Here is a 27462-nt window from a genome sequence, read left to right on the forward strand (position 1 = left end):
AAAAGTTAAAACCTTCCTTTTAAAAAAAAAGAAAGGGGAAGTGCTGTGGGACGGTTTGTATGTCAAATTGCTCTGATTGGTCAATAAATAAAACACTGATTGGCCAGTGACCAGGCAGGAAGTAGGTGGGACAAGGAGAGAGGAGAATTCTGGGAAGCGGAAGGCTGAGGTGGAGAGACACCACCAGCCGCCGCCATGACCAGCAGCATGTGAAGACGCCGGTAAGCCACCAGCCACGTGGCAAGGTATAGATTTATGGAAATGGATTGATTTAAGATATAAGAACAGTTAGCAAGAAGCCTGCCACGGCCATACAGTTTGTAAGCAAAAAAAAAAAAAAAAAAGAGTGCTACAAGATTCTTAGGAATTCTATAAGGAATGCCAGAAAGTATTTTGGATGTATGAGATGAAGTTAACAATGTTATAAATTAATGAAATCTGAAGAAGTTAATACAAATTGTCTTAAGTCAAGAAAGGGAGCAGTCTATATATGAATGGTACAGTTGCCCACTGACTTGGATATGTATTTTTGGTAACTTAGAGCTCTCTCTCTCTCAACCTCAAGATTATTCTTCATGCCCTATATAACATGCTTCTTTTTATTACAGTGTTTATTTACTATATGAGAATCTCATACACTGGATGCATTTTGAAGATGTTCATTCTCCTCAACCACTCCCTCACACTGCCATCATCCTTCCATCCCTTCTCACCCAACTTTGAGATTACTTTTTTAATGTCTTCATTCCCCATCATGTCCAGCTTATATTGCCCAGTTAGACTTGGGATTGGTGTCTGCTCTGGGGTGTGACCTCAGTCTACCAGGGGTCACATCATTTAAACATAAAAACAAACAAACCTACTTTTTGTCTCCCAGCAGCCATCACATCCTCATAGCTCCTCAGCTAGTGGTGGGATTTCTTCCTCCCTTCCTTCCTTCCTTCCTTCCTTCCTTCCTTCCTTCCTTCCTTTCTTTTTTGTTGATACATTTTCTGAAAATGTATCAAGAGGCTGGACTTTTGCGGAGCCTTGCAGCCGAGTTAATAATACGACTCGAGATCATTTGAGACGGTGTACGCAGCCCTCTACCCTGCTGTATACTTGGCCTGTTTAAGTTTAACTTGCTTGTAAGAGAACAGTATGACCAACCTCACTGTGCCTTGGATTGCCCATGTCATCAGCTTTACAGCCTAAGCTAAATGCACAGCTTTGATCATATGTTCACGCCTCTGACTCAGAATAGTGTGTGTGTTTGTGTGTGTATGTGTGTGTGTGTGTGTGTGTGTGTGTGTGTGTGTGTGTGTTGTGGAAATCAACTACTGAAAGCAGCCAATAGATTGAAAGGAACCTTAAATTAAATATCCCATAAATGTAATAACATGTGGATATAGTTTGATAACATCTGGGTCTGTTGGAGTCAATCAAGTCACTTCTTCCCTCATAACACTTCATTAAAAATCTCTATAACAACTGTCTTTCATCCCTTTCCTATATCATGTTTCCTGTGCTATCCACTAAATACAGAGCAAAGCCCTTTGTTAGGAACAGACAGATGAGACACAGCTGACAAACAGGTCACTAACTGTGCATTACAGAGAGATGGAAGGCGTGGGAGGAAGACACCTGTGATGTTTGTTAGGCAGAATGTGCCCTGGAGAATACACTTTATAAAGGAGGGTCTGAGACACAGAAAGAAATGATCACTAAACTGGGAAGGGTACAATGGAGCTTCCATGGCCTGGGCAAAGTTAGATCTACTACATAGTTATTTAATAACGTTATGTATGCTACATACATTCATGTGTGTCAAATGCCTCACAAATTTGAAAGAGGATCAGACTCATCTAATGAACTTAGCAAAAAATATAATTTGACATAAAATATTGTAATATAGCTATACAAGCCAAAAAAGATTTACTTATAAATAATCCTGGCCAGGCGGCAGTGGCGCACGCCTTTAAATCCCAGTACTCGGGAGGCAGAGCCAGGCAGATAGATCTCTGTGAGTTGGAGGCCAGCCTGGGCTACAGAGTAAGGTCTAGGACTTGCACCAAAACTACTCAGAGGAACCCTGTCTCAAAAAACAAAAAAACAAAAAAAAAAAAGATAATCTTTGTTGTTGAATGATAAAGACAGTTAACAACTAAATCCCTCTGAAGTTACCTATTTTATTGAAAAGTGTTTATTTCTTTCATATAAAGAGTATTATTTTTCTAACTCACAGTAAAAGCACCGAAGGTTAAAACATCAGAATCACTCTCAATATAAACAATACTCAATAGCGATTATGAAAGTGTTAGCAAATATAATCTATGCAGATGGTATGATACCCATTGATTAAGAACATTTTAATTTAGATGCATAGACTGCTTCACATTTCTGATCATCGGCATGGTACAGGGTTGTGGTGCTCTCATAATAGTATGTAGGTAGTAATTTTTATTTTTTTTTTGAGATTTTATTTATTTCATGTGTTTGCCTGAATACATGTCTATACACCACATGTGCGGAGTGCCCATAGAGGCCAGAAGAAGGTGTCAGATCCCCCAGGACTGGAGTTGTGACCTACCATGTGGGTGCTGGGAATTGAACATGGGTCCTCCAGAAGAAGAGCAGTGGTTTTAACCACTTACTCATCTCTCCAACTCCTATAGGTAAAAAAAATTTTAATAATACTTTGTTAACAACTATGATTATCTTAAAATTAACCAGGTATATGCCAAAATATATAGTCTACAAAGATGGTTGCTATGATGTCAAGTACAAAATATTGCAAAAATGTAGTATGTAGCAGGAATCTTAAAAGTTCTTATTAACAAAATCAAACCCGAGGCCAGTTATTGGGGTGAATACTGGAAGGTCAGAGAGACAGAACAAGCCACAGCTATCTCACCTCATCAACTTCTCAGCTGGTCTTGTTTCCTCAGACTGGAAGCCTCTGAGTCCTCATCCAGAATGAATCTCAGCTGAACTGTGTTGCTCCAAAGCCTGAAAGCTTAACCAGTCAAATGTTTAACCAGGCCAAAATGCTTAACCAGTCAAATGCTGCTAGTTTCTGGTCCTCATGCCTTATATACCTTTCTGCTTTCTACCATCACTCCCTAGGATTAAAGGCTTGCTTCCTGGGATTAAAAGCGTGAGTCACCATACCTGGCTGTTTCCAATGTGGTCTTGAACTCACAGGGATCCCAGATGGATTTCTGCCTCTGGAATGGTAGGATTAAAGGTGTGTGCTATCACTGCCTAACTAGTGGCTTTTCTGTTCTCTGACCCCAGATAAGTTTATTGAGGTACACAATATTTTGGGGAACACAATACCACTACAGTAGTATTTTCAAAATATCTCACAAAATAATACTGTTTATTAAAACATCAAGCATGGATTTTGAAAAATATTGTCTGATATGGGAGTAGAATGTTAATGCTTAGTGAAAAGGATATATATTATTTTTTACTCTGAAAATATAATTTTGTAATGAAATCTAAAATAATGTTTTTAGTATGATCATCACAAGGAAAAATTTTAATTCTCCTCTTAAGATTGATTATCTTCCAGTGCTGAGATTACAGCCTACCTACTTCTATGTCTTTGTGTATTAATTCAATAAGGAGGAAGATGGGAAGAAGTGGGAGAGAAATGGAGAAGAGGGGAGGGAGACAGTCTCTGAGCTTGCCTCACCACGAAATGAAGATATACACATATCTGAAATATCCTGAAAAAAATAATGTATGCCAATTCCAAACCAAGTGTGTTCAAGCAAGAAGGACTCATGGGGAGAAAGATGAGCCATGCCTGAAGCTAGCATGGGAAGTCTCCTTAAAGGAGAGACGTCCTGACGAGAGACAGGAGGACTTGGCTTAATGCATCAGCATGGTAAGAAAGAAAGAAGACTCTGTTCTTGCCTGAAGTCTCAGGAAGCAGACAGCAAGACAGTGAGCTCATTAGGATAATCACAATTATATAAGATAAAAAAATAAAATCTAGTAGATTAGCTAATGAAAATGTCTGAAACAGCTGCCTAAGAGGTCATGGGTGAAATACCATCTTGTCTTCAGGACACGGCATATGACTGCATTCATGAACTCACACCAGCTGTACTGTCCACACAAGGGCGACACTCCAGATCCACCCAGCCTAAATCCCCATAGATGGGAATTCACTTCCCTTACTGTGGGTGGAGCTATTGGTGGCTGATAGGTACTGGGAGAGGAAAAATTCTCCTTCCCTAGTGTAGTCATGGGTAGCTCTCCAGGCACAGCTGATGGCCCCTGACCATCCACGTATGGGCAGGAGAAATTGGACTTAGTGCTTTACAAAAAGAAAAGAGACATGAAGTTGAGAAGGGCAACTTCTCAACTGTTGGGGGTGGGCAGGAAGGGTCGGGGGAGCGGGAGAATGGGGAAAAGGTATGTATATGCATGTGTGAGATTCTCCAAGACTAAGAAGTGGTTAATATAATAGTACATATAGAAAATGTTTTAATGAAAAGATAATCACTGTCCTCACTGTACTTGACAATAAAGCTCAGGGAAATTGCAGATGCAAAAAAAAAAAAAAAATCTTCAAAGATAATGGGGGTAGGTGTCAGATTTTATGGGCAATTCTTTAAAAGTTCAGGTGGACATGACTTTTGGCTTTCCATTAGAAACTGTAGTTTGAGTTCATAAATGATCCAGTAATATAGTTATGAGCTGAATGAACTCTGGGCATCCAGGAGAGAAATGATTCACAATTACTTCTGGGTGCTTTGTCTATGATTGTTAACTAGCACAACCTCCAAGAGAGTCTATAAAAATCTGTGTATTGTAGTGAAACACTAAGTAGAATTTAGGAATTAGTTCTTTATGCTATTTTTCATACACATCTTCATTAAATTCATCTGAGAGTTCAATGAAGATAATAGGTTGTAATTATATGTATAAATAATACTGTGGTGGGGAAATTAAAATAAATAAAAAGGCTATGGGACAATGTCATTGTAAAGAGAGGATTATGCTTCTGCACGTCTGCAGTCTTGGCTAAAGCCTGCCTAGACAGAAGTAGCAAGCAGGAGTGGGTGAAAACATGCTGTGATAACTTCAGTCTGTCCAAGGCCCTTCTCTATGCTGCAGATCTTCTCAAATACGCTTTGCTGTAAATATAAATGAGTGGAGATTTTAAAAGGGAGACCTGGAGACAAATGTGTGAGACAATGTGCAAACCCAACAGCAAGGCTGTTGTTATGACTTCTTTACCCAAGTTTGAACAGTTATGTGTGGACTGAGGTGTCTTCAAATAAAAAGCATGGATTATTATGGCATTTTTTTTTTATGTTTTTACTAGGTTTGAACACAAAAACCAACTTTGTGAACATAAGATTTCATTTTTATGCTCAGTAATCTCATTCCTAATTCATGCTGCAAACACAATAAAAATGTCAGACTTCTACTTTGAAAGCCACTTTTCAGGGGAATGACCACTCAGTGTTTGTGTGAGTTTCTCTTTCTATATACCAACAGTAAAGTTTTTAATGTCTTCCTTTGTTTTCTTGGAAAGTAACACATTTTCTATTTTGTTTGGGTAAGAACTCAAATGCTATATCACCCACCTTCAATTTAACCTGCTGTTTCAACTGTTTCAGAATGATTTTTTTTTTTAAATTCTTAATCGACAACCAGATTTTACAGCGAAGCAATGCTAGTTTCCACCAGCCTTTAGTTCCACATTATTTAATACCCATTTTTGTTAAGTTGCATTAAAAGCTTGTTTTTTATTATCATTGGTGGTGGCTTCTAGTGACAGGGTCTCCCTATGCAGCACACTGGCTGAAACTCAAAATCTCTCAGACGTAAACTTGCAGGTACTGAAATCACAACCAAGTGCCATCATGCTTACTTTTTATTTTTAATTGATACATGCAAATTATACATATCAATAATGTATTGTATGAATTATTCTTCTGTGTTTGTGACAAAATATCATGAGCAGAAGCAACTACGGGGAGAAGGGGTTCGCCTTAGCTCATGGTTCCTGAAGGATAGGCTCTATCATGGGTGGGGAAGGCATGGCCCCCGAACAAGACGGCTGAGTGCATTTCATCTGTCCACAGGAAGCAGGGGTGAGAGCAGTCCATAAATCCTTCAAAGCTCACCCAGGGATATGCTTAATCCTATAAGGCTCCACCTCCTAAAAGTTCCAAAACCTTCCAAATCTTTGCCACCAACTAGGAAGTAAGGGTTCAAATATGCAAACTAATGGGGAATTTAAGCCATTATAGGTGTACCATGTGATGTTTGATATATATACGTGTGTGTGTGTGTGTGTGTGTGTGTGTGTGTGTGTATTCATTACATAATGTTTAAATTAAGTTAAATTTATTAATCTCCTTCCTCAAACCACCATCACTTCTTCATGGTAACAGCATTAAAGTCATCTCTTACCATTTTTAAGTATACATAAATGATGTTCCCATCACCTATAGTCATCACCCCTTATAATGACTCAGAAAGTCTGTCTTCCCTCAAACTGTAACTTCGCATCCATGATTACCTTTTATTTATCCCAGTTTCATCCCCCAACTTCTAGTAACCATCATTTTAATTTCTATTTCTAGATGAGCTTTTTGGACTCCTCATATGAATGACATCAGACATTATTTGTTCTTCTGTGGCTGGCTTATTTTATAGAATGAAATGGATTCTGTTTCTATCCATTTTGTGGCAAATGACAAAGTCTCACACTTGTATAAAGGGTGAATGTTTTCCCATGGTGTCTGCACCACATTTTCTTTACAAATGCATCATTACTTTACTTCTGTCTCTTGGTAATGCCAGCAGTGAGATGAGAAGCTGAAGAGTGTAGACATCTCTTTCTCAGGCTGATTCGGTTTCTCTGTATGCATCCCTGAGCGGGGTTGTTAGGTCATGTGATAGTTCTTTTACATTTTTGAGAAACTTTGGTATTTATTCCACAAAGGCTACAATTCACTTTTACACTTTTAGAGATATAGAGCTTTTTTTGTTTTCAAGTACTTCTTGGCCATTTATTTATCTTCTTTGAAAAAAATGTCTATTCTGATACACATCCATTCAAAGCTAGGAACTTTGATTTCTGATCTATTGATTTTGAGTTGGACATTTGGGTTTCAACCTCTTATAAGATGGCTATTTTGCAAGAATTTTCTCCAAATCTGTGGGTTATCTCTTTACTGTTTTGATTCTCTTTTTCTATGCAGAAGTTGTGAGTTTATTGGAATCTGTTTATATAATTTTGTTTTTGTTTTCTGTGCTCGGGAGAATTGTTCTAAAAAAGCTCTGCCTTGAAGAGTTTCCCTTATGATTTAAAAAAGAATTTCATTGTGATGGTTCATTTTGGTTGTCAGCTTGACTGTATCTGGAGCTGACTCAGAGGCAGGCCTCTGGGCTCCTGTGAGGACTTTCTTGATCAGTGTGGTGGCTGCTCTCCATTATCAAATGGACCACATCTGCAGTTAACTAATACCCAGGCACTGGGCACACCTGTTTTTTGATTGGATCATCTGAGGTGGGGAGACCCATCTTAAATCTGGGCCACACCTTCTGATGGCTGCCTATACAAAGGGCATGGAAGAAGGAAGCTCTTACTCTCTGCCTGCTTGCCCTCATTCTCACTGGAAGTCCATTCCTTCACTGGTATTGTACCAGAATCTTTGAGATTCTGACATATACTGAAAACCAACTGAGACACCCAGACTCCTAGACTGAATGACTATTGGATTCTTGACCTTTCCATTGGGAGAGAGTCATTGTTAGAATAGTTAGACCACAGCCTGTAAGACATTCTATTAAATCCCATATATTTAGAGAAACAGAATCTAAAGTCTAGTTAACCCTGACAAATACAGTCAGATTATAGAAATGGGAGGAGCCACTGTTGTACCCGTTTTGCAAAACCCCCAGAGACCACCAAGGAGCCGGTTTCCGGTGCAAGCACATAAGGGTCCTTTTATTCAGGTTCAACCTGGGCCACCACATGGCAGATGGAAGGAAATGTGGTGGCGGCCACCAGCCCAGATGTAGAGAGTTTTTATAGGGAAAAACTACAAGCTGGGAATTGGCAATTTGGGATTGGGTAGAAGGGATATGGGGCAAGGTGATTATTTTGAAACTATTGGTCTAGACTTTGGGTGCAAAACCACATTTGAAACCATTGGGTTAGACTTTTGGTGGGGAACTACAACCCGATAAGCAGGATTATCTGGACTGTTCAACAGGATTATCTAGATATCTTCAAGGACCATAAACCAAAGACTGGATGTCTGCTGGAGGATACTGCTCTGTATCCGTTGTCATGAGTTGCCATGGCACATTCCTGAGGTCCTTCTTGGAACTGAGTACAGCAGGTGGTCTAAGATGGTGGCCCTTTTCCTAAGATGGAGCCTGTAAAGTCAAGTCTAGGCTTTCACACCACCTGAACATGGCATCTCGTACGAGGGAAAAGCTGCTTTTCATCTGACTGCCTTTACGTTGCTTTCCCATGGTTCTGACAAGTTCATTTACCCAGTTTCTGAGGCTGCTGGTGCAGCTCCTTACTGACTTAAGCACTTAGCTTCTTTGGTCTTTCAACTCTGACTGAAGACCAGTGGCACTCCAGGATCTTCCGGGTCTTAAGAGTCAGACAGGGCCAGCTGAGGCAGACATTCAGCCTAGTAGACTGAGCAGCTACTACCATCTCAGCCTCTGTGATGTGGAGACAGCCTTTGTTGGAGTCATCTCTTGTGTAAGCCAATCTAATCAAGCCTCTTTATATATATATTCTATCCTTTCTGTTCCTCTAGAGCAGCAGTTCTCAACACATGGGTCGTGACCCCTTGGCCAAACCTGTAGCTCCGAAAATATTTACAGTATGATTCGTAACAGTAGCAAAATTATGGTTATAAAGTAGCAACAACGAAAATAATTTTTTGGTTGAGGGTCACCACAACATGAAGGGTTGCAGCATTAGGAAGACTGAGAACCCATTTAGAGAATCTTGACTAATGTGTTTTTAGCTTCAAAAATTTAAAATTTGTATTTCTGCCTTTGATGTATTTCAAGTGGATTTTTATATAGGAAGGGAGGGGAGGGAAGGAGGGCTTGGCTCAGTTTACCTGAATGTAAGGTATTCCTGTGAGCTCTCTGCTGAGAACGCTGTTGACAGGTGAACTGGGCACTGTGACAAGTTGTTCTTTTACTGAGTTCTACATGTGTGCCTGGCATGTGTCCACCCCTCCACCCTCAACTAATAAATAAATGCAACAAAATAAGTCAGACAATAATTTCATGTGTGTTTATCACTGTCAACAAGTGTATGTGGCGCAGAGTATTGAAATGTCAACAATATCAGTTTGCCTCTTTATACGCTCCAGTGAGAAACCTAAGAGAGGCAATGTATGAGGTTTGTATTAGATTCTGATTGAGAAGGTCACTTTTAGAAGCCTATTCAGAATAGGTCTGTTGCCAAATGAATTTGCTTCCTGTTTCTATTTAAACCACTTTTCCCTCCTACCGTGTAGCAATTCATGTAGGTTTACATGAAATATGAAATCCTTTCTTGTGTCTCTCCATCTCCACCTTGAACCAGGTGTCATCTCTTACTTTACCATGTCTACACCCAGATACCACACTTCAACACAGTTGCCCATCTGATTAAGAACTAGCAGTAACCTGTCTGCCATTGACTTTGTGGTTTTGACTTTTCAACAGTTCTCTGCCAGCCTGCTGTCAATCACTTTATTCAAATGACTCACGTTTGTAGCAGGGCTGTAATGGTCAGCATGCTTTCTTTGGGGAAACAAGAGCTCAGCAGGTGGAAATTCAAGGTAAATGGTGAGCATCCTCCCTCCTGGTGGCTAAACTCCTGGAAAGAGCCTCCTCAGGAGCCCTCCATTGTTTTCTGTCCTGTCTGTGTTTCAGAACAGCCTGTGTTTCATAAGCAATGGTGTGTAGTTATCAGTCTAGAAGGAGCAGAGCATAGAGGTCGGTTCTCAAGCTAGACTTAAGTTCAAGACCTTACGCATCAGTCAACTGCCTTGTAACATGAGGTGGATGAAAAAAAAATCCATGTACCCCAACATTCCAAAACAAAAACAAAAAAACTGAGCAAAACGGTGAGAGAGAAACAAAAACAGAATAATCTCCCTCCGCTCCGACTTAACATTTATAAAACTAAGATGGTGTCTTACATACCTTGTAATGCTACTGAGGGCACACATGTGCTAACATCTATGCTGATTCGTATGCATGCATAGAATTTTATAGTGTATGTGCCCCAGCAGTGAGTGAAATCAAACTAAAAATAATTTAAAAAATAACAACATAGGACCAAACCACTGTGTAAGACAGACAGGAGCAATAGTTAGCACAGCTCACTTCTCACAGCCCCCCAAGTTTTGAAAAATGAACCCATCTTACTGCAAGGGAGCAAAGGAGAGGGAGGGGGGAAAAGACCTGATGGGGGGGAGGGAGGGAGAGGGAGGATCAGCGCATCTTTCAAATTTGCACCTTTTCAACATACTGTCAAGGAAACTTGAGGTGGGCTAAGCCTCTTTCCAAAGATACAAAGACCAACATCTTCCTGCCCTGTCACCAACCTACCCTCAGGGGGACTATAAACGAGGCCACTGCTATGCACTGATTCATTAAATCATACGAGCTAACATTTAACTTCTTCCTCTTTTACTCAAAAATCTGTTGAAATAATATTAAATCATTTCTATTCTTTCTTTCTTTTCTTTTTTTTTTTTTTGAGGCAGCCCAGGTAAACACTGAACTTGTGGCTTCAGAATCCTAAGCCCTGGCAGATGAGTATGAACCACCACACCCATCTAGTAATTTATTTTAAAGATGACAATCTTTGGGCAATGATCAGGTATTTTCTTTAACTTATCCAACTCTGACTTCCTTGTTCATCCTCTGAAAATTGCTGTTATGGAGATTGCCATGCACTCCAGTTAGTTGCTTTCAGTTCTTCTCATGTTATAATTGTCAAAGTTCTCTTGCGGCAATTTTAAGATTATTTCATCAATCTTGGTCTTTCCTTTTAATTTATGCAGTGGAATTTACTTGCTCATTGGTGTGAGTAATTTTCAATATCTTGCCAAACAGCCTGTGGCAAGTGAAAATACAAGTTGTATATATTAAAATTTTCTGTTTGAAATGCAACAAAAGCAAATTATGCTGCAAAGTCAATGTCATTGGATTGCAGGCACTCATGAGTAATTAAAAACTTCATTTTTTAAATCTGTAATTAAGAAAACAAATTTGCCCTATGTATTTGAGAGGCACTAGAAGAACACAATGAGTCCTGTGGCTACAATGCTCCATTTGACTTTATTGTTATTGCTGTTACTTTTACCACAAATCTGCATAAACGCTTCATACATCATTCAGCATCTTAGTGCAGAACCTACTCTTATATATCTATGGAGTAGCCATATGTATATGTGTGTATGTGTGTGTGTGTGTGTGTGTGTATGTGTATGTGTGTGTGTGTGTGTGTGTGTGTGTGTAGACAGTAATTATACTCCAGTCTTACTGTTTTTATAGACTGAGAATATTCTTTAAAGTTCAGCTCATGAAGAAGTGCTCACTGGTTTCATAAAGTATTATGGAAATTCTCTATTAGCTCAGAACATTTAACACATGGTGGTGGCTGCCGAGGTTTAAAAGTGTATTGTCAGGCAGGGCTGCCTGATCAGTCCTGGGGACAGCCAGAGTGATCTGAATCCCAGGGCTGGTGAAGTCCTTCTGAAAGCATCTGCCTCAGAGGAGCACATGAACAGAAGAGGACACTTTGGGACCTATTGTATCTTCTGGCGGCAGCAACATCTGGCCCTGCTAAGAGGTACTGGGTGTGGTCCATGAAGTATCTTATTGTTGGCCATGTGACTCCTCTACCAGGTGACCGAGTTGAGGCTTGAGGTATAACCTACTTGTTCACCTCTGTGTAACTCACCTGCTGGGATGTTCACTGCTGTTACATCCCTTGATGGAATTCAGTCCTGCTTCAGGCCCTTCTCAGTGCATGCTCATTTGGCAAAGCAGAGCTTCAACTTACCATGATGGAAATGTGACTGGGCTTGAAACTCATTGGCGTGATTCAAGAAAATTCATTATATTGTTGTGACAAAAATGATTCCTCCATTTCGATTTTTTAATAAATGTATTAGCCTCCCCCTCCAGTGTGTGTGTGTGTGTGTGTGTGTGTGTGTGTGTGTGTGTGTGTGTGTGTGTGTAAGTGCAGGTCCTCAGGAGGCCAGAGCTGTTGTATCCTCTGGAGCAGGAGTTACAGATGTTTGTGTACCATCTCAGGGGGATCCTGGGAATGGAACTTCAGTCTTCTGCAAGAGCAGCAAGCACTCTGAACCGTCAAGGCATTTCTCCAATCAGATTCTTACATTTCTTTAAATATAATTTATAATGATAGCAAAATTTTAAATGGTTGTGAAAATACGTGTTTTCACTTTTGATGATTTTGTAAAGTTTGGAGTGACTGTTAACAAAACGTCTATTAGATTTTGTTTCAAATATAAAACTTGATGTGACACAAGATAAGTTTGTTTTCACAAACTTCAAACTTCTCATAAAATTTTTATGTGGAATGCCATGCACAGTTAATATTTAATTATTTGAATATTTTAGTTTTACCATTTTCTAAAACCATACAAAGAGAACATAGCTGCATTTTCAAATAAGTGCCAGGGTCCTTGTTATTTTCTCCTGGATTTCTGAAAAGCTCTGGGAAACCCAAGCCAGTGGGGCTTTTCAGTGATTCACATGCGCGCTGTTTTCAGAGGTGCTTTGCAAAGCTGGGAACCGGGCTCCCGCTGCCCGAGCTGCCTGAGATGGACATGTAGTTGACTCCTCGTTAATGCAATCATTCCCAATTTAAAGATGCTGCTGTAACCATGTCTTGATAAAGACAAGTGCAATGTTTTATACTGAACTACAAATCAGGCTGGAAAAATAATCCAAGAAGGATCCATTTAGTGGAAGTTTACTCTCCTAGCCCAAAGGTCCCACACAGCTTCTAGTAAGAAGAGTTCAGAAACTTCCCTTTTCCAGACTCTGTAGCCGGTCAAGGGTTGTTCTGGAGGACCGCCCATTCCAGACCCAGTCCTCCTGGTGCAGGCTGAGTCCAGGTCTCCGGGATTTTCTGGGGAAGCCTTCCAGCCTTCCCGCAAGGCCAGTTGCTGTAGATGTATGCAACCTGTGAACTCATGCCAGCTCCTTGAGACTTCACAGAAGGCCAAGGCGTTCCAGGATACACAGAGGCTGTGGCCAACTGCCCAGGGGGCGGGGACTGCTCTCTGCTCTCAGTTGCCCTTCAGGTTCTGAGCCCTGGGGGCCTGGCAGTGGCAGAATCATGTGGGCACCTGGAGCGGTGGCCCAGGAGCTGGTGCGCTTGCCGCAGCCTCCTCCAGGATGTTGATCTCCGCCTCAGCTTGGCTCTTTTTCTTTCACTTTTCTTTTAGATGGGGTTGAGATTCCCTGGCTGGAAAGCACAAGGGGAAACCCCAGCTGATTCCCCCCTGGTACCTCGATTGCTCACACTGGCTACTGCCTGCACCCTGCAGCCAGAACTCCATGGAGGTACAGAATTGGAGGTGGTGGTGCTGGTGGTGGTGGATCAACAATGGAATTTTTCCCGAAAGCCTACGCCCGGGGCCCCTCCCAGCTCTGGCTCTGCTCAGGCACCCTTCTCCCCACCAGCTGCGGGCCAAGCTGCCCCGCCCTCTTGACCGAGACTTCAGTACTCAGTGGCACTATATTCAGAGCGTTTTCCCTTCTGCCCAGACATTCTTCGCCGGGGTTCTCCTGTACATCCCGCCCCCCTGCAGAGTAGGGCAGCTTGCTGGTCCTCCTGCGAGTCTCTCCAGCCGGCTGCGTCCCGCAGCTTGCGGTGCACCTCGCCCGGCACTGCAGGGACCTTGCCAGGGCAGGCCCAGCAGGAGCAACGCGCGTCTGTCTGCCCCCGCCCAGTGGCAGAGTTGGACGAAGACAGGATCCTGCTGCTTGGAAGGCTGAGTTCCACATCTAACCGAGCTCAGAGAGGTCAGGAAAGGTACCAGCGCTTCTCTCCTTGCCACATCCCCCTTGCAAACTTCTGCTGGCCCTGGTGAATGGATGCATGCTCTGGACTCTCTCGCTCTCTCCCTTTGCAAAAACCACCTCTTCCTTGATGAAGATGCGTCTTCTAAGGAAAGAAACATGCAGGGATGGTCACAGGCCTGGGTCTGTATTAGCGACAGCTTAGCTCGAATCACCTAAAGCTTATCATCGCAGTTGTCAGTCTGTAATGCCAGATCACAGGGCAGCGAATTGTCCTAAAATCAAATCTGTACTCATGGGGGCGTTAGATGAAAAACCGGCTAACTTTTCAAGTGGTTTTGAGACTGCAACGCTGCAGGGATGCGAAGCTCAAAAGAATTTCTATAACCCCTGCATTTAAGGCTATGCTAACTCCCAAGGACATGTAAACATGTAAACACTGTAAACAATGCAGGTTCCAGACTCTACCAGAGTCGTCGGAGTGGAAATGGAAACGAAGTGACTGCCTGCATCTATTTTCCACTGGCGATTTTAAATTGATTTCTGATACTCTTATTGGTGTCAGGTCTCTGCCAGTGGCTATCATTCACCCTCACCTTTTTCTGTTGTAGAGGAGGTTATCAAACTGGCTAGGTCCTCCAGTATGATTTGGTAAATAATCAGATGAGTAGGATTGGCTATCTTTCTGTGCAGAGGCTGCAAGTTAGATCCTTATCAACGCTGAATAATTTAGAGGATTTCCTACAGAAAGCTTAGTGGGTATCAGGAGAGAGGAGGCTACTCCGGGAGGACCGTCAATAGAAATAAAGGAAGAGGGACAAAGCGTCTTTTGAGACTTTTAGAGGGAAAAAATAAAACCAAGAGTTTTACTTAACGTCGAAACATCAGGAAGTGCTTCAGGCATATTATAAGTGTGTCTGCACGTCCTGATCTTATGCTTCTCTCTTTTAATTTCTGGGAGTTTGGAGTCGGACTTCCATGGGTCCTTTTGCCTTGTGCTCTGTTTTGCAACCTGACAGTGGGTAGGTTTTCCTTAGCTCAGGTCCATGACAGGCTTTTCATGGCTTTGGATGGTATTGCTGATGGCAGCTTTACAGCGTGATGGGAAGCTAGTTCTGCTTGGAATTTTCCTGTAGATTGCTGGTGGATTAAAGGAAAAATACTATGGTGCTTTCTGGTTTCAATTATAGGAAATGTCCTTGGTTATATTGCATGATAGAAAATTTGTCATTGACACATATTTTTATAAACTAATTTTGTAGATGAGAAAACAATAGCTTAAGGTTGTTGAAACAGAATTTGGAGACTGGAGAATTTTGACCTTGGGAAGCACTCCAGCTAAGGTGTGCTGCCCCTCAGCAATTTCAGGAAAGCTGAAAAAAGAATGCTGCAGATTTGTGGATTTTCCTGTTTGTGACACTAATCAGCTCTAGAAATGGGTGTCTGATCCAAGCCATTTAAAACGTTTTAGATTTTAGACATCTGGCTGGTTTCTCCTAAATTTCTCTGCTTTTGTTTTTTGTGTAACTGTTCTTCTGAACGCTGACTAATGACAACACAGGAAATACTGTCTTCAGCCTACAGCCTGAGTTTTGGGTAGTAACACAGGTAACAGCCAACAACTTAAATTCTAAGCTCCAAATAGTGTTCTAAGCATACACATATTTAGAAAGTGTCATAATGGACATATGTAGCACCCAGTAAATATGAGTAATAGTGCATATGGTAATTAGTGTGTCAACTAACTCAATAACTTATGCAAGGAAACAGGGCTTGGGAGGGTTGACCTCTTCCAACCCAGACAGACCTGTGATTGCAAAGCTGATAAAATAATTAATTATTCCTATTAAACTATTTCCCACAGTTTGACAGTGACCATTACTACTTAGTTTGGGCCAATGTTGTGATGCTAGAGTTTTGGTTTCAAATTAACTTTTGTAGCTAATATTATTAATTATACATTGAAAGATTAATTATCACATAATATCTTTATGTATTTGATCTCTTAGGGAAATTTATGGTCCCTGAATGAAAATATCTGCTTAATGTGTATCAGGTTTTTAATATTTAATGACTCATAACGGGCAAATCTGGATTGGTTTCTTTATTTGAATCCCTCTACTTGTCAATCCATCCGTCCAAGTAGGGAGCTAGCACTCAAAGAGAGATGGGAAAAGAAGATTCTCCTATCACATCCTGAGTGAAGATGTGATAGCTGCTTGGTGAGATGGCTTCTTTAGAGGACTAAGGTGGTAGGTTGGCAAGGAGCCATGGTCCTTCTTCTCTCTGCCCCAACAGCAGCTCGTTCATACCTCTATTCAGTGGTTCCAGCAAGAGCAGGAGATGGCTGCAGCTCAATATTGCTGTGGTTCAGGCTACTTTTGCATTGGTAGGAGGAAAAGTTCTGTAGTGGTGTTGAGAGAAAATTAGTGGGTTTTGGGAGAAGTAGAATGCAATTAATAATTATTTTATATTGTGTTTCAGCTAACTAATATCAAAATTATACATGCATGCATATGTGTACATATTTATATATCATGTAGGTTTGAATATATGTGTGTGTATGTTAGCAGCTGTCAGCAGATAGAAGGGCTATTTTAAATTATATCTGGATTATAGTGAATGGAAAAGCAAGGTTAGCCTAGAAATCCTGATTGAGATACTGAAGTAAAAATTGTTAACAATGTATTCAGAAGGAACCAAATGTGAACGAGAAAGTTACTAACAGGGAGGCTCTGGTGCCTTGGGCACTATGTTGGCATGTCATAGGCACAGCCCCATTGAATTCTAATGCATTACACGTTTATTCCTACTGTACAAAACAGAAAAGAGTAAAAGGTGGCACTACCATGCCCTTCCACGTGGAGTAGGGTCCAGCTGGGGAGGCATTGCCAATGTGGAGTAGGATCCAGCTAGGGAGGCATTGTCAGTGTGGAGTAGGGTCCAGCTGGGGAGGCATTGGCCTTCTTAGGGTCCAGCTAGCCAGACACAGAGGTTAAGATTGATTCTATCAATGTTGCTTTTGTGGGTGTCATGATTTTTGTGTTCAGTGCAGTGAGAAATAATGCCAGGAGGCAGGCATTGGCCATCATTTGAGTGATTACTTTGCTTTATATTAAACAATGTTATCTCTTTCCTAAGTGTTATTTGGGGCCAGCAATGTGGCTTGCTGAATAAAGGATCTGGCTACACAGCAAGCCTGGAGACCTGAGTTCAAACCGTGGAATCCATGTAGAGATGGAACGAGAATTCACTCCATGAAGTTGTCCTCCGACCTTACACAGGTGCCAGGGCACACTCCCACCCCATTTTGCACACACACACAATGATAATGCAAGTTAATTGAAAGTAAGGGATCCAGTGCTGGGGTCAGAACAGGAAGTGAGGTTCCTTGAGCCATTTCTGTTGTCAACGTCTGCACACGTCCTCCTGGAGTGTTTGTGTGCACTGGTTGGAAGTGTTTTATCCCACGGCAGGGGAGAGGCCCCTAGAGAGGCAGTATGATGGGCATCTACGGATCTGTTTGTAAATATGTGTGTTTGCTCCAAACGCTCATTTCTCCTATGTCTGCAGAGGTCGCAGAACACATTAGGAGGATGACAGAGATTATTTTGCCAAATGAAGAAATAGAAACTGAAAGCGATCAAGGGTGGGGCCGGGAGAAGTGATGAACACAGGGTTGGTGGGGGAGGGGAGCTGTAGTCATTGTTGTGACACAGAAAGAGGCACGGAGAAGTCCCTGGTGTCCAATAACACTGAGTCATAGTTCTTGATAGACAGTTTACTCTTGTACTTCCCACCTGAAATGTACAAAACGAAGCAGTGCTTGAGAACTCATGACCAAGCTCTGAGCGGTCAAGGAACTTTCCCTTCGCTGAAAACCTTCATAGTTAAACGTATGTTTTTCCAGTTTTGTTTTGTGTTTATATTGGGTATAGGAGTGTGTGTGTGTGTGTGTGTGTGTGTGTGTGTGTGTGTGTGTGTGTGTTGGAGGAGGATAATTCCTCAAGCATCCATCATTTATTTTCTCTTGAGACAGCATTTCTCATGGGCCTGGAACTTATTAGTAGGGATGGGCTGGTTGGTTGTTAAGCTGTAGAGATGTGTCTGCTTCTGCTTTCCTGGCATCAGTTGGATTGCCGATCTCAGGTCAACATGCCTCATTCTTTCGAAACGTGTATTCTGGTGATCAAACTCTGGTCCTCAGGCCTGTAAAGCAAACACTTAAGAACTGAACTATCCTTTCTCCAACCCTACTGTATTCAACTTTTGTTCTTAGCTCTCTACAACAAAGTAAGTACATAAAATTAAAATGAAATATTATAATTAATACATTTTATTATTCAAGAGTACTCTTGGGTTATTTTTCATATTTAATGCATAACTCAAACAACCTGTGAACTTTTAATAAGTAAGAACTAGGCACAAAACTAAGAGATATTGGAAATGTGTATAAAAGCATCAGAGAAGACAGGAATGTCATTTCTTTGATTAAAGGCATCTCCTATGTGAACATTTTGCCTGTCTGTGGCACCAGGGAAGATCAAGGTATATGGTGAGACTGGGTGGGGGAGGGGAAGGGTAATCATGAGATGGGACAGGGAAAGCAGAACTCAGGCTCATCCATCAGAAGCTCCTCTGCACACACTGGGTGTGGCTTGTCAGTTCCTTTGGAACCTTGCGCTTCCTCCCCTTTGTCAGGTCTTGGGTGCTCAGGAGAGCTCTGACCTAGTTCAGCCTCATCGTCACCCTCCCCCGGGCTTCTGGAAAAGCCACCAGAGTGGGAGCATGAAAGACCCTGGTGTGGCTCCTGTGGAGGGTCCCCAGGGATTGAAAGAACTGAGTGTCTGTATGGCTGGCATACACAATGCTTCCTCACTATATCCTCCAGACCCAGCTCCTGGATGCTGCCTCTTCTTGTCTACGGATTTGTCATTCCATCATGAGTCATGCCTAGGTGAATCTGTAAGATGCTGTTTCACAAAACGAGGTGGAAAGTAATTGAGGAAAATGTCTGATGTTCACCTCTGATTTCCACATACACGTGCATACTCAGGCTTGTATACACACACACACACACACACACACACACACACACACACACACACACACTGATGGGACAGTGTATTCTTTATGCCTAGACAGGAGCTGGTCATAGGGTCGATTTGTATTAACTTCAGTAAAAGCCAACCACATCACCCAGGAGTCTGACAAATGAACAGGGCTGTAAAGGAAGTAGGAGACAGAAGTCACAGGGGGGAAATGTTCAACTAAGGTAATAAGATCAATATTTCAGGAAAATATTTTGGGATAGAATTATTGATGGAAAAGACAAATTAGAACTAAGGAAATCATCTGGAAATTCAAGTGTATAGTCTTCTGCCCGTTTTCACTTAAGGACATAACTCTAGTTACCCTTTCTCGCCATCTTTCCCTGCCCTCTTTCTTCCTACTGGACCTTTCCTGTCACCTACATCCTAATTTCTCCTATAAAGAAAAATTAGCCTAATTTTTTAAAACTTTTTTTGTTGTATTTCTTTCTGCTATATCTGGTTTTTAATCCCACTATATGAAAAATTTTATACTGTTGTGGGAGAAGACTTTTCCTGTGGGGATGAAACACACACACACACACACACACACACACACACACACACACACGCACACGCACGCGCACACACACACACACACACCCTTACTCATCCCAGATATGAGGTACATAACTGACCAAACTATGTATCCCACCAAAGTCCTACTTTTTACTTACAGAAATATGGGTGAGGGGTCACTTATAGGCGCAAAAATGACTCAAAGACAGCTGAGACACCAAAGCTCACTTAACATGGATGACAGCTCACAAAGTTGGACAAAGGGTGACAGCCTGCTGGCAGCTCAAAGGGTTGGAGAGTGCCCTTTGCAGGTGACTCAGTTGGTCTGAGGCGTTCCCAGGCACCACATGGGGCTGCTGCTTCTATCAGGCAGCTGGTCTAGTCTGTTTTGCAACACGTCTGTCTTGACTTTTCTGAGAGTAACTCTCAACCATCTTGATTGGTTATTCTGGGAGGGAAGGGCCTAGTGAATCTGGTGGTTTTCCCGGACTTCCTGAAGCAACTTTGAGTTATTTACTTTTTGTCTTAAGGAGCTTCCCTGGAAGATGGAAAGTTTGGATCTGGGAGGAAACTGCTGCACTCTACATGCCCACTTCTCTGAAAGTGTACTTCTCTTGCTAAAGATTCACTGAATCTAGGTATAGTTAACTCCACAGGCCAGTTCTTGGTTCTCTTTGCATGTGTGTCTCCCTATCCTGTCCCATCTATTACCTCACTAGCAACTATTTCACTCTTGAACTAGTTGTTTATTTCTCAACAAGTAGATATAGGAAAGTCTCAGAGCCAGGTTCTTAAACCTGGTCTCTACTTGGACTTCGTCTCCTGGTGATCTCATCCTGACCCCTGACTCATGGATTTTAGTGCTTTCATGAGCTGATGATTCATAAATTTATGCCTCTAGTCATGATCTCCCACATGAACTCCAGACTCACATTCAAAGTCTGTCCATCATCCTTGATTAGATGTTTAATATATTGAATTCTCAACTTTACTCGTAATCTACCTTCCTATGCTCTTTGGTGATAATTTCATTCTTTAAGTTCTGTAAATAACCAATGAGTAAGTCAGTATGAGTTATTTTTAATTTCTGTTTTTCTCATGCCCACACTGACTTTGCCACCAGATTTCTTAGCCATGCCTTTGAACAGCATTCAGTATCTAAACGACAGTAATGATGGACTTTGACGCTCTTAGCCTCCTCCTGCCTGTGACTTATTATATCACTGTCTATAGCTCAGGCTTCAAGTTTTAAAATTAGATCTTTAAATGATGGATATATATTTTTTCTGATGCTGTTTGTTTCCTGAGTTCTGAGATCTCTGATGTAAAAAGATATCCACTTTCTCCTGCCCCCAGCGCATATGACATAATCAGGACAATGACAATAGATAGTGCCATTTTAAAATGAGACAAAGAATGGCTGTGGTAGCCATCAGTCCATAGCAATTCTAACCCAGCCAGGCCTATTCCCTTATTTCTCTCCACCTTCAAAGCAGAAAATGTGCCCAGTAAAAGCTCAAATTTGTTCCCAGAGTGTCACAGTCCAAGAATGGAGTCCTGTGAAGGGCATTCTGGGTAATTTTGAGAAAACTCCAAAATAATAAGACTCATAATCTCATTTTCTTCAGAACACAGAATTTTTCTTGGAATGTACTTCCATATCCCTCCAAGGTTTAGCTGATAGGAGTGAGTTTGCCTCAGCTCTTCTTATTCATATACCTCTATGGAAAAGCATGCTTTATTCAGGTGACTCTTCTTAACCCTCAGTGTATAAACTGTCCGATGCTCTGAATAAAATTGGCCATTGCACAAGACTTTAGTTCACCTCATATTTAGGCCTTGTTTGCCCAGGTTCAAGCCACCAAATAGAGTGCTAAATACCAGAGAACAGTTCTCTTGGCCTTTTATCTTCATTCTTTGGATATTTGGCTCCTTGGACCTTACTCTTTTTTCCCTAAGAAATAGCTGACATTTTCAATTAAATTGTGTGCTTCTTGCTTTCAGAGTTAGACCGCCTGTGCACTCTTTTATGTATTTGCTGGTATTCTGGTTTTGCTTTTAAGTTTAAATATCTTTAAAAATTTGGGCCTTCCTTTGAGTTTTGTTGAGGTCCATTCTGTTAAGAAAAAATACTAGTACAGTGCTCTCAAGACTGGCCCCTCTTTACTTTGTCTCTGAATCAGAATACTATAGAAAGAGCCTATAAAGTGTTTTAGAGCTCTTTAGACTGACCGGTAAGATCTGCAAGATGTGACCTTAAAACTTTCTCAGGTCTTAACAAGAGGTTCAGCTACCCAAGTGATTGATCTTTAACATGAGAGTACACAGTGCTAATGGACCTCAGATACGATCTTTGCTCCTAGACCATGTGTTTCTTTGAGAATTTGTTGATGTCTAGACAAGCAAGGAGAAAAATCAGTTTTGTTTCTAGCTAGGCATGTACTTTGTTTTTGAGAAAGATTGTCACGTAATCCATGCTGCCTTGGAACTTGCTATGTCTCTAGATTGGCCTTGATTTGTGATGCAGCTGTTCTGCCTCTCCAGGGATGTGATTACAAGGATGGCCCATCACAGCCACCTTGAAGCTCCCATATTTTTCTGCTCCTATATTTGGTCTTAGCAGCTAAATTCAGCCAATTGTCACTTTCATAAGTCCATTTTGTTCCTTCAATATTATTGCAGGCCACAGTGCTACCAATAATGTTCTGCAATGTAATGTGGCATGAATTGTCCTTTCTTTAGATTCCAGGAACAGAACATCACCACCTCACTAGTCTTTACTGATAGTGTCTTTGCCTTTTCTCAGCTCTCTACTGCCTGATCTATTAATTTCAGTATCATTAATTGCTTATCTAAATTGCCACCCTAAACTTAGTGCCATAAACTTTAAAGAAATTGATTTTGGGGGTCTAAAGACTTGGACAAAGAACAATGGTAGTGGTCTTCTCCTCTCCTTCAATACCAGTGTCCATTATGGCTCAAGGCACTGGTGGACACAGGGCTGTCTGTATGGAACATTGTATCTGTTGCTGGTCCTGCTGCTTGACTGGCTTAGTTGTCCTTCACAAGGCTTTTCCTCTTGCTGAGTGAACTTCCTGACAGCACGAGGATTTGAGGATTTCTGGGTGTCAGACTTGGTTTTGTTGTTGTTTTTAGCTGAAAGTAATTTTTTGTACTGTGTATTCTTATCCTGTCCCCCCCCCCTTTGTCTTCCCAGGTCCCCCCACCTCCCTCCCCACCCAACTCTACTCTCCTTCTTTCTTTCCATACAAAGCAAATAGACAGGCAAACAAACAAACAAGCAAAAACACCACAAGTCAGAGGTTTTTTTAAAAGTAAAAACACAAGAAACACACACACACACACACACACACACACACAGACTCACACACAAGACTCATAAAAGCACAACATTGGAAACCATAATATACAAGCAAAAGACCACTAAGACCAAAAAATGCCCAAACAAAGCAATATGAAGCAAAAAGCCTAGAAAAATCTCCCTGAGTTCGCTTTGTGTTGGCCATCTATTGCTGGGCATGTGACCTACTGTTAAGTGTGGTAATCATACACATTGGAGAAAACTAATTTTTCCCTTTGTAAGTTGGTATCAATTGCAGATAGCTTCTTGGTAAGGCGTGGGAGCTCATATCCACTTTACATAACATTCAGCTCCTGTGAGACAGAAGGATAAGCAGCCAACATGTAAGGACTGGGGATTCAGTTCTCACTGCCACACTTGTGCCATTCTTCTGGGAAGGAGAACTTATAAGGCCATCCTCTACTCAGGATTAGAGGGCATAGACATCATTTCTTGATGAGTAGACTGACATGCCTATAGGCTGGAAGCTATTGCTTTATGGTAGCTATTTCTGGAAATTACACTCCACACAGGGTGGTATTATAAAGAAACTACTGAGTCATGCTACCTTCCTCTGCTTTCTCCTCTAACTCCAAGTAAAAACTAAATTCAATTACAATGACTGGTATCCTTAGTATCTCATCTATTCTTCTATTTCTTGCTTCACTGATTGACTAACAGATATCCTTTTATACTTATCAGCCATAATGCTATGTTCTTGCATAAGAACTTTTGAACTTGTTATTACTTTTTGCCCGGAATTCTCTTATCTGAGATATGTCCACTCTCTTTTACCTCCTTTGGGTCTTGACTCAAGTACCCACCAAGGACCCCATTTCCATAGCAGCGTTCTATGGTTGACAGTCTTCTAATTACATGCTCGACAGCAGTCCCTGCCTCACTCCTCTACACCTCTATTGCTATCTAACACAACTTCATTTGCAATACTTCAGAAACTCTATTGGATTTGTTAACACAGAGTTAGTTTCTAGGTTTTTAAAAGTTAGATCATATTTTATGGTACAAGTGGCAACAATAAAACTTATACCAAGTCAGATACCAATTCAAAAGCAATTTAAAAAGAGATGCATATCTGTTCATGTTTGACTAACTGATCAAGTACAGAGAAATATTCGGTTTTCAGAACTTTATTTATGTTCATAAAAAGGAACTCTGGACTTGTATATAAGGTTTATTTAATGACTTGTGAGCATTTTCTTCATTGACATAGTTGTCATTTGTTGGTTTTAGCATATGGTAGTTTCTAGTAGAAACTTGAATGAACATGTGAATGAATGAATGAATGATGTATTGCTACCAAGGAACACAAACCTGTTTAAAATAGGGGAGACTAGGCATGATTGTTCATACCTGGCAATTCTATTCTGTAGTTAGAGTTTTCCTGCCTTGCCCACAGTCAGGACAAATCTGTGTCACCCGCCAGTCCCACAGCTGCTCAGACCCAACCAAGTAAACACAGAGACTTATATTGCTTACAAACTGTATGGCCATGGCAGGCTTCTTGTTAACTGTTCTTATAGCTTAAATTAATCCATTTCCATAAATCTATACCTTGCCACATGGCTTGTGACTTACCGGCATCTTCACATGCTGCTTGTCATGGCGGCAGCTGGCAGTGACTCCTTCTGCCTTCCTGTTCTTTCTTTTCTCCTCTCTGTTAGTCCTGCCTATACTTCCTGCCTAGCCACTGGCCAATCAGTGTTTTATTTATTGACCAATCAGAGCAATTTGACATACAGACCATCCCACAGCACCAGTCCTCAATAGGCAGAGACAGGAAGATGTTGAGTTCAAGGCCAGTCTGAGATGCATTGTGAGACTTTGTTGCCAAACATAAGCAACCAATCAACCAGATAAGCAAACAACCATAATACTACTGGGGAAAAGAAGGAAGAGTTATGTTCAAAGAGAATCTAATCATTGACTTTATCCATCAAATTATTTTCTTCAGTCACCAGGAATGTTGAGTGGCTAGAATGTACAGGCTGTATTCTAAGCACTTGGCAAGTTTTGAGTCAGTGAGAGCAATGAGAGAAGATTTGGGAGGGTTAAGATATCAGTCCTAAGAGATAGAAAAATTAAAGGTACTAGGGATAGATATTATGCCTAAAATAAGAAAAGGAGAAACTGATTTTGGAGTCTCAAGACTGTGATAAAAGTAGGCCATGTAGTTGAAAACATTAGTCATTGGGAGTACTGACATGGAGAGCAGATGACCTACAGCATAGCTTGGAAATTAGCAAGTAAAAAATTATCAGTTGTGGCCAGTTGTGAGACCTTTCTCCAGGAGGCAGAGAGATGCATTGAAGATGCAGGTCACATACACAATGAACTGTCACAGAAGTGGTCACATTGGAAGAAGCAGAGCTCAGTGACAGTCTTCAGGAAAGCCGTGGTCAGTTCCCAGGTCTTCAAGAAAGAAGGTTAAACCTCACACATCCTTGCTTGCCTGTCAAACTTGCTCTGTGTGCCATCTTCTGAAACCCTTTCTATCTACCTGTGCCCATTCTTACATGTCTGTCTTTAAAGAATCACTTTCTCTATGAAGTTTTCCATGCAATTCAAACTTCAACCCAATTTCCTGTCTTGCTCCTGGAAATTTGTTTACACTCTACCTTTGTGAACTTAGCAAGCAATTTCAGCACTTGGTAGGTAGAGGAAGAAAGATGCTGAGTTCAAGACCAGCCTGGGCTACATTGGTAATACTTTGTCTTCAAAAGCCAGATGACCAACCAACCAACCAACCAGTCAGCGAACCAACCAACTAACAAAACAAACACACACAGACACAAACACAAACATCATAAATATAAAACATTTGGGAAGAAAAAAAAGAGCTAGTTCAAGGAGAATTGATTTATTAATACATATTATTTATTTGTTGAACTATATGCTTCAGAACTGCATGCATGGAAAAAAGCTTCAGATAATACTTATTAAATAGAAACATATTCATGTAGTGCCTTCTCTCAGGTACACAGGATGAGCAGAGCTGTGATATGGGGTTGGAAGGGCTGACATTACAGAAACATTGAATCCTTGTGTACCTGCCACCTTGCCTACAAGATAGTGGGGCTTTACCAATGTCGTTTTGTTGCCTCTAAGCCATTCCTTCTTGCTGAGTGATAAGAGAGCTAAGTGTCTGAGAAAGCGTGTTCTGTTAGGTTTGACCCAGTATGAATTACCCTAATCAGATCACATGACTGTTGAGAATTCTTCCCGGTCTACTCCTTATTTTCAGGGTTAAGAAATGAACTGAGATTTCCTGGGAGCCTCATTTGACCCAGGATGCATATAGAATACTTGGATTCATTATTAGAAATGTGAATGTTTTAGAATCAAAGAAACATAATAGAACCAACCCAGGGCTGTTTAATATTTCATGCTTTTTTTATTTTAGAGTGGATACTTTTTCTACTTCAAAGAAAACACGTTCATAAATGAAAGAAAATTGAAATATGTCACACTCTAATCTCTGATTTCACTCAAACAGGAGTCCTTTTGTTTTCTTAATTCTAGTTGCTGAGTATTTTAGAAACAATTTAGCATAAGAGGATGAGAGAAGTTTAAAAATATAGATATAGTGTTAGCATATAATTTATCTAGTGCCTCTTCTTCCAAGAGTACAAAAGATCAAACATGCAGTCTTAGTATTATTATGTCACTTCTAAATGTCAGTCCAATGATTAGATTTACAAATCTGTATTTCATAGCTTTAGATGCTACTCTTGTAAAGCAATGTCCTAGTGGTTGCCTGTGAAGAAACTTGTGACATAGTTTTGCTGATGTCTTGTTTGACTTGGCATGAATATACTTATCTTATTAACCTTGGCCTTTCTTAACCCCAGCTACTGTGATTTACCAAATAGCTCTTCTAAGCCAAGGATTTTAATTCTGGAAGACTAACAGCAGGGCAGAAAGTCTGCTGACAATAGTGCCTGTGTATTGAACACTTTCTTTGTGCACGGTTCTCTGTCAGGCTATCTGAGAGACAGAAGTGATGATGAAACCCTCCAGAGATATATTATCTAATGGAAAAGTTAATAGTTGTATATTTGGAGTAGAGTATCCCATGTGTACAATGCATGGATTTGTATGCATTGTTTTCTTTGACAGCCAGGAGTCAGGACATGCTGCCTTCGTTGGGCATGCACTATTTCATCCAACATCTCCTTCTCCTTGGCATATGTCTGGTTCTTCCTCCTGACACAAACCTAATCCAGTGGTCTTTAGGCTCCCTGTGGGACTATTTCCATAAACCTCCAAGACAGTGTTGTGAATCTTTCATTGTTAAATATTTATACATATTTCTTTCTTCTTCATAGTGCCAAAGACTAAACTTAATCAATTCTTCCAACTTATGAAGGCTAATTTCATATTCAGACACTGAAATGGCATGACCTAAATGACTTGCTGATTGCT

General features: G+C 41.0%; 1 protein-coding gene across 6 annotated transcripts in view; it reads left to right on the forward strand.

Moving 5' to 3' along the window:
• The first annotated feature begins 13105 nt into the window (after nt 1-13105).
• Il15 (interleukin 15) overlaps nt 13106-27462 on the forward strand; it is a 72317-nt gene continuing 57960 nt past the window's right edge. The window contains exons 1-2 of one of the 6 annotated variants that reach the window (XM_037206135.1): nt 13106-13590; nt 13795-14062. In XM_037206135.1, the coding sequence (XP_037062030.1) occupies nt 13473-13590; nt 13795-14062 (386 nt within the window). In that variant the 5' untranslated portion in view covers nt 13106-13472. Of the gene's footprint in view, nt 13591-13631; nt 14063-17854; nt 17946-27462 lie in introns of those variants that run through there. The other 5 variants (XM_037206134.1, XM_037206129.1, XM_037206130.1 and 2 more) reach the window with 5 other exon arrangements.

The sequence above is a fragment of the Peromyscus leucopus genome, chromosome 5, assembly GCF_004664715.2.
Source record: "Peromyscus leucopus breed LL Stock chromosome 5, UCI_PerLeu_2.1, whole genome shotgun sequence".
NCBI lineage: Eukaryota > Metazoa > Chordata > Mammalia > Rodentia > Cricetidae > Peromyscus > Peromyscus leucopus.